Here is a 7500-nt window from a genome sequence, read left to right as displayed (position 1 = left end):
GTCAGTTTTGTATTTATATTCTTAGGGTGAAGCATGGACTTTGTAATAAAAAGAGGCTTTTTTCAGAAGGGACATCTTTACTTATAAATTTTTATTAGTGGGAGTACTTTATTATTCTTGCTTTGTAAATCACACATACACTGTATAAAAAACATATATAGATAGATGTACAAGTATATGTTCAAGCTTAAGTTAATGTATACCCTTTATTTTTAGGGAGAAGCAGGAAGAACCTCATCATATACCATCTGATAATGAAGTTCAGATTGTTGAGACTGAAAGTAGGGAAGAGGCCCAGGAATCAGTCAAAAGTGTGAAAGCCAGATCTTCAAAGAAAGCAAGAAAAGGTAGATTCAGCACTTTCGGAGAGTTAGTTGATTTCACGAGCGAAATTTTTCCAGATGATATGCTATTTTCAGATGGAGATGATGAACTGATACCAGCAGCACCCAAGAAGTCATCACGTTCAAAGAAGAAGTCAGAGCTAGAAACAGGCAACAGAGTAGCATTTGAAGAAAAAGAGAAGATTGAGCAGACAGGTCTCACCCAGTTACCTGCAGTGTCTGGTGTGAAACATATAAAATCTACAGTTGCCAACAAGGTAACAACTTCACGTACGAAGAAGACTAAAGCTACTGTTCATAATGATAAACCGTCTCCAAAGGAAGAAGAGAAAGAAATTAGTTTCTTAGGCTCTGACATCTCGTTTGATGAAAATTTCATTTTAACCAGTACTCAGGTAAGACCTGGAAATAAACAGGCATTGAAAGATGTTTGCAATATGTCACTTGGAGAAAGTCCTGCATTTCCCCTAGCACCTAAGGAGAGAGATAGTTTAAGAAATAAGGAGAGAAATAGACTAAAATTGTCCAAGGCAAAAGGGAAGCACAGAAATGAAGAAGGAAAACAGAAAGAATTTGTTATAAGTAGTGAAGATTCTAATGATGATGTTAATGAAGAAGGAATTGATATGAGTAATCAACCTAATAATTCAGAGTGGAATTCTTCCTTAAGTGAAGAATATGTTACTGTTAATGAAACTAGTAAAGAGGCAAAAAACATCACTCGTGATTCCAATGTGAAAAACTCAACTGTGTTATGCAGAAAAAGTATCAGTACCTCATTGAACTCAACATATACTGTAGAAAGTCCCATGAGAAATATGGCTAGTAAAAATGAAGGTAAGGAACAAATTAATCACCCATATGGAAGTAGCAAAAATACCTGTATAGATATATGCAGTACTAGGATTGTTGATGAGGTAAATACCCCAAAGACAGCAGAGTGTTCAAGCCCTGAGCCTGAAGATTACTTAACTTGTGGTCAGAGATCAAGAGAGGACAGGTCCAGTGGATACAAAGGTGGGAGTTCTGAAGAACAGAATGAGAGTCCTTCTCTGGCCAATGCAGGAAATGATAGTGTATATTTTTGTTATACTACCCTCCCAACTCATAACCCTATTGCATATGTACCAGACAGCCAGGATGCATCTGTAAACAACTGTCTTGCTGAGGACACCTTAACTCAAACAAATAGCAATCCACATAGTAGTTATGAAGGGAAATACATAGTTCAAGAAACCCAAAGTCAAGAAATGTTTTCCCAATCCATTGCAGGGTCAGTATCAGAGGTAGCAGGTTCCACAGATCCCAATGGATTTGCTGGAAAGAACTGGGTTAAAGTGGAATGTGAGGATATTGGCACACAGCAAAGTGGAGTTAGTGAACCTTTTTCCCTGACCCAGGGCCAGCACTTCAGCCAAGATGGTCAAGAGCTTATTTCCTCAGCAGATATCACAGATACCACTGACATTACCACCTTCTATAAAACAGAAAGGATATCACCAGTTTCTGAAAAAGAATATAAAGTTTTTGAGGTACATTATGAAGATGTTGAGCAAGAGGCACACTCTCCAAATACGTCACAAGTATGTTATTCTTTGAAACAAGAATCTGATGTTGCTGTTGGCCCTGATACTAGAGTTGAATTTAGTGACAATGGTCATGACAAGTTTGCATCTCCTAAATGTGCTGTGCAGAAAATTATTCAGTCAAACTGTCTTGATACGCCCCCCACACCAGTGACTGCTAATGAAGAAAATAGTGATAGTGAAGAAATGATAGGACCAAGTCAAGAATTAATAGTAACTAGTCCACCAAATTTTAAAAGTTTCATTAACAAATCAAATAGAAGTCGTTCCAGTGGATCTGATGGTAGCTTTGTGTCTAATACAAGCAGTGAATATGAGCAAGAGCATACATTAATCAGTATTTACAGTTCACTAACAGCTCTACAAGGCTCTTCAAACACTGCTGCAGCATCAGAAAAATTGGGTAAAGAAAACCAAGAGAAGGATATCTTACAGGTTGTATCTTTAGAAGCATCAAAGGGCTCAGTACAGGAAGAAATGGAATATGTATCATTGCCTTGCAATGAAGGAAAGGAAAGCAGTCATGCTGAAGGTACAAATGTTTTGATCCAGAAAGATAATTCAGGTGGTAATGTTACATTGCAGAATAACTGCTCCATATCTAACACCAACATGTCAGATAACAATAAAAAATGTAAAGTACTGGATGTTATATGTGAGAGACGTAAAAAAAGTGAGTATCTTTCAGATGAATCATTTGTCACAGCAGAATCTGTTGGAGACAGTGTATCTCTTAGGAGTGTTGATGTAAATGATAATACTGAATTACTAGGATGGCAGAGGGACAGCATAGATAGTTCCCGGACATCAAAATTAATGATAGATACTAGTAATCCTGATTCATTGCCAGAAAATTCCTTTGCAACTGCAACCTCAACAGTTGACAGAGTATGCCAAAGTGCTGACAGAATTAAGAGTATCATAAACAAAAGTAAGCAGAAAGTTCAAAAAAGTAGAAAGAAAGAAAAAAGCATGGAAGGTAATGATATATCTTTAACTAATGTTGGACACGAAACCCGAAGGGTAGACTCAGATGGAAATTCATTGGCAAATGGGGTGCTTAATACAGATGTTGATTCATTTGAAACAGCTCTTGATGAAATCCAGAAAAGTAGTAATTGTAAACAGGAAATTACAAATGTATTAGAATTATTAGAAGATATGAATGGGGAGTCAGATACCAATGATATAGAAGTATTTAAATCTAAAAAAATGACAAAGAAAAAGGAAATAGAAATCACAAAATTGCCAGTAGAGCAGATAGAGAATGATATTCCAAAGGCAGACCAAGCTGATAGTAATGCATATGAAGCTTCAAAAAAAAGTAAAAAAAGGAAGAAAAAGAAAGAAAAGTGTTTAGATATGAATAGTGACAAGACAAAGGAAACAAATTTGTTCTCCCATAACTCAAAATCAAAGAAATCAAATAAAAATCTAATAATTGGGAAAGAAGTTTGTGATGAATATTGGTTAGATTTGATAACTGACCTTCCTTTCCCTGAGCTTGAGAATGAAAATGAAGATCTTATTGTGTTAGACAAAATTTCTAAATCAAAGTCCCAAAGTGAAAAAGTAAAAAATGCAACTTCTAAAGCTGCTAAACAGAAGTGCCCCAAGACAGACCTTGATTGTCGGGAATCCACTAATTTGGACACTTTGGTAACTGAAGAGTGTAGCAAGGAAAGAATATTAGATACTGGAAAGATCTCCAAAAAGAAGAAAAAGGAGAGGAAAAAGAAGGATGAGGGGGATGATCAGATCAATAGGAAATCCCTTGAAACTAAAGAAGAAAATGAGGAGTCCAGATGTGGAGGTGATTTTGAAGGCCATGGAAAAAAAGGATCCAAAAAGAAGAAACATAAAGCATGTTCTGGTGAACAAAAGCAAGAGGATTCGGAAATAGATTTTGCTTCTTTTGCTCTAGATGGTGATTGTGATATCAAATTAGATAAGAAAAACAAGTCCAAGAACAAAAGGGAACAAAGAGTTGATGATGGTATGTCGCTTCAAATGAAACTAGAAAAGAAAAAGCGCAAAAGAGAACAAGATAGATTTGAAATAAGTGATCTGTGTGTCTTCCCAGATATTGAAATGGAACCTTGTTCCATCTCAGATGCTGCAAATGGGACATATTCTGCCAAGTCTGAGGATGACATTCTCTCACAAAAAAAGAAAAGAAAAAAAGAAGATACAAGTAGCATAACGATACCAAATGTTTCTCAGGTAAACGGTCACCATGACTGTTCTGACTTGGTTAAAAGGAAGAAAGACAAAGAAACTGAAGATGAACTGCTGATAGGTTTTCCTATCGAGAGTGTCTTGGACTTGATAAATGAAGATGAGGAATGTGCAACAGGAGAGATTGAAAAGAAAAGCAAAAAATCAAAAAGACAAAGAGAAGATAGCAAAACTGAAAATAAAGAGAAAAGTAACCAAGTAACCAAGAAAATTGAATGTGCAGTGATAGAAGAAACCAAAAACGAAAAGCTGAAGAAAAGAAGAAAAAGAGATGACACATTCTCAAACAAAGAGGATGGGAGGAAAGAAAGCCCTTCCAAAAATAAAGCCCAGGAAAGGATCAAACGAATAAAAGACAAAAAAGGCAACCTGACCCCACCTTGGAACAAACCTTTGAGATCACATGCCAAATTCCACAAACTCTATAATCCAGATAATGATGATCTGTTATAAAACTTTTTTTTTCATATTCAGCAAGTAATGTGATATGTGATATTTACATTTAATATATAACATAGTTATCCATCATCAAAGGGGTAAGGTAACCCAGTATGTACCTCAAATGCCTAGGCCAAAGTGATTCCTTCTTTGACAGTAATGGTGTGAAAGAAATAGAGAATTTTATCATTTTCTGTTTTTGGTTATCAATGATAGCATAATTGTTGTTAGCCAATGAAATAATAATGAATGTTTGTTTTATAAGTGTCCTTTAAAAGAAATATATGCATTCCTTCATTTGACTGTAATTGATGTGCTAAAAAGCAAACCAAAACCATAAAAACAAAGTTTCTGTTCAATAAAGATTTTTAATTAAGTTATAGTTATATTTAATTTTATTTCCATGACTTTTTCTTCTTTTTAGAGAGAGGAAATTTGAGAGAGAATGAGTAAGAATGCATTATATTAAGAAAGTATATATATAAAAATGCCAGTTTTGATGTTGATATTTGTTTATATATATAGTTGTACATATACTGGGAGTGGAAGAGAAATAGGAAAAATGTGGCAACAATTACTTCATCAATTAAACATATATGATTTTGACATAGGCTGTTGTATATGCAAGATCAAGTATTGGAAATGTGTTTATATGTTTAAAGAGATATGAAACAAGAAAGTATGAAATCTTTCATAATTATTTGGACTATAAAGGTATGATATGCCCAGTGATAATGGACATCTATAAGTATTATGACAGAAGTAAGCTCAAATTCATGTGGTAACTATACATGCCATGACAACAGAGGCTGCTCTCTCTTCCGGACATTCTTTAAGAGTAAAGTTTTATGGCTCTCATTATGTTTCAAGCTTCAGCCTTCCAAAGACAGACTTAACCTAGTTTTATGTTGCTTTTTGGGAAAATTATCTGCTTTTCCAGAATCAACAGAGTGATAAAGTCTCATCCCCATGCTCCTAATTTTCATTTCGAGTGGGAACCTTAATATTAATGCTGGTGCGGTAGCTAGTGCACTCAGATTATTTCGTGGTGCCATTGAGTTGACAGACAGTTTATCCACACAAGTCAGTGCTAACTCAACTTCTGGATTTTATCACCTTTAGTTTAACTTCTCAATATTATTCAACTAAGGATAAAAATGAAATTGAGGAACTTACAATGTTATTTTTAAAATATTTTTCTGTTACTTTTTGAAGGGAAATGATATACAAGAAATTTCATCTGACTTATATTTGTGAAACTTCATGGCATAAAACAGTGTGATATAATATAATGTACAATTTATAAAAATATAAATTTCTATCAAGAAGATAGACCTATGAAATAAATAGTTTATCAAATATCCTAACATCTAAAATGGAAGTCAATCATTAAAACTTCTGTCAAAAAAAGCTATGTTACATTAGGATAAAATGCCCACCTAGTTTAAAATTGTCTATAAATATACCATTAAAAGAGTACAGTAAGAGTAATAATACATGAAGTTCTCTCTGATTTTAAAAAGAGGAAGGCTAAATGTAAAGTATTATATCAAAAATGTTTACAGTAATTATAGATTTTCAGTCTCTTCAATCTCTACTTCTCTTGTCTTTGGTTATAATTATGGCCTTCGCTGGATTAAGAGGCTTTCTAGATTCAGGGGGTGACGTAGGGTCAAACCTTCTGTGGTCATGAATAATCTGACTGCTTGCTGTTGGGGCAGCTTGAGGTGCCTGTGGTATGGATTGTTGTAGGAGCTGTAACTGCTGTCTAATTGCACTTATTTCCCCAGCATTTGACATCATTCTCTCTACTTGTTGCTTTAGTGTGGTAACTTCCCTTATCAGTGATTTATTCTCTTCTTCTAAGGTACCTTGTAATAAGGAGTTGTGTTGCAGGGCATCTTGCAGAGAAGTAATCTGATCTTCTTGTGATGCTATACGCTGTAAGAGAGATGCTGATGGCTGCCCTGCCAAGGAAAGAGCAGACTTGTATGAGGCTATTGTATTCTTAAGTTGATCTAAAGCTTTACTCAATTGTTGGATTGTAGTGCAAGCATCAGTATTTTGTCTCTCCAGCTCCAGCACTCTCCTGGTGAGCTGAATACTCCGGTCTAAAGTCCTGCTTCCTGCAACACTAACTCCTAAGGGCATTCTGTCCAGCAAATGATTAGCCTCTTCTTCAGAGAGGGTTGCTGCAGTTCTGATGGTCTTTTCATATTCTGCCTCAAGGGACTGGTATCCTTTAAGAATGTGTTTCACTCTATTAAGTTCCTCAGTTACTGCAAGAGCTTCCCTTTCTTTTGTAGACTTGTCTTCCTGCAGTGCCTTTCTGGCACTCTCTATATCCTGATGGAGCTTTGCATTTTCCTCAGCAAGAACATCACGACTCTTTGATAATGAGCTTAGGCTTTGCCTAAGTTCCTTGACCTCTGTATCAAGTTTGTCCACCTCTGTTTCATATCTTACCTTATACTTCTCCAGTTCTACTGACAGGTAATCATTTTTCTGATGAAGTTGGTTTACTTCTTCTTGGAGACTGTTGCAATGTGAATTACTTGAGTGAAGCTTCTCTCTTAGTACTCTTATTTCATGCTGATAATCATTAGAATTTTCTGCAAGTGAAGTCACATCTCCCCTCACTGTTATATATTTTTCATGCAAGTCAGCATTTCGGTCTCTTTCAATCCTAAGGTTTTTACATGCTGAGCTAAGTTCTTCATTGGTTCTGTCTAACTTACTCTTCAGATCAGTTAACTGTTCCTGCTGTTCATCTATATCATGTTCTTGTTTTCTGGTTTTTACCTTCAGTTCACTAAATCGTTCCTCTAATAAGTTGCGTTCTTTCTTCAATGTTGCTACCAGCAGTTCAAGTTCTGTAGATTTTTTTGTGAGAG

The 7500-nt window shown here is 35.4% G+C and overlaps 2 protein-coding genes across 4 annotated transcripts in view; one reads left to right on the top strand and one right to left on the bottom strand.

The window, feature by feature from the left end:
• The window catches only part of LOC122243894 (uncharacterized), a 22802-nt gene extending 17814 nt beyond the window's left edge, over window positions 1-4988 (top strand). The window contains exon 12 of the mRNA XM_086535801.1: window positions 217-4988. Within this exon, the coding sequence (XP_086391927.1) occupies window positions 217-4621 (4405 nt within the window). The 3' untranslated portion in view covers window positions 4622-4988. The remainder of the gene's footprint in view (window positions 1-216) is intronic.
• Window positions 4989-5838: 850 nt separating this feature from the next.
• LOC122243895 (progesterone-induced-blocking factor 1) overlaps window positions 5839-7500 on the bottom strand; it is a 9129-nt gene continuing 7467 nt past the window's right edge. For all 3 annotated transcript variants that reach the window (XM_086536352.1, XM_086536354.1, XM_086536353.1), the window contains exon 6: window positions 5839-7500. This exon is cut by the window's right edge and continues 286 nt beyond it. In XM_086536352.1, the coding sequence (XP_086392478.1) occupies window positions 6194-7500 (1307 nt within the window). In that variant the 3' untranslated portion in view covers window positions 5839-6193.

Source organism: Penaeus japonicus, unplaced genomic scaffold (genome assembly GCF_977035675.1).
Source record: "Penaeus japonicus unplaced genomic scaffold, GWHDUDI00000001_assembly GWHDUDI00000004, whole genome shotgun sequence".
In the NCBI taxonomy this organism is placed as follows: Eukaryota; Metazoa; Arthropoda; class Malacostraca; order Decapoda; family Penaeidae; genus Penaeus; species Penaeus japonicus.
Note: the sequence above shows the minus strand (reverse complement) of the source record. Positions and strands in the feature narration are given on the sequence as shown.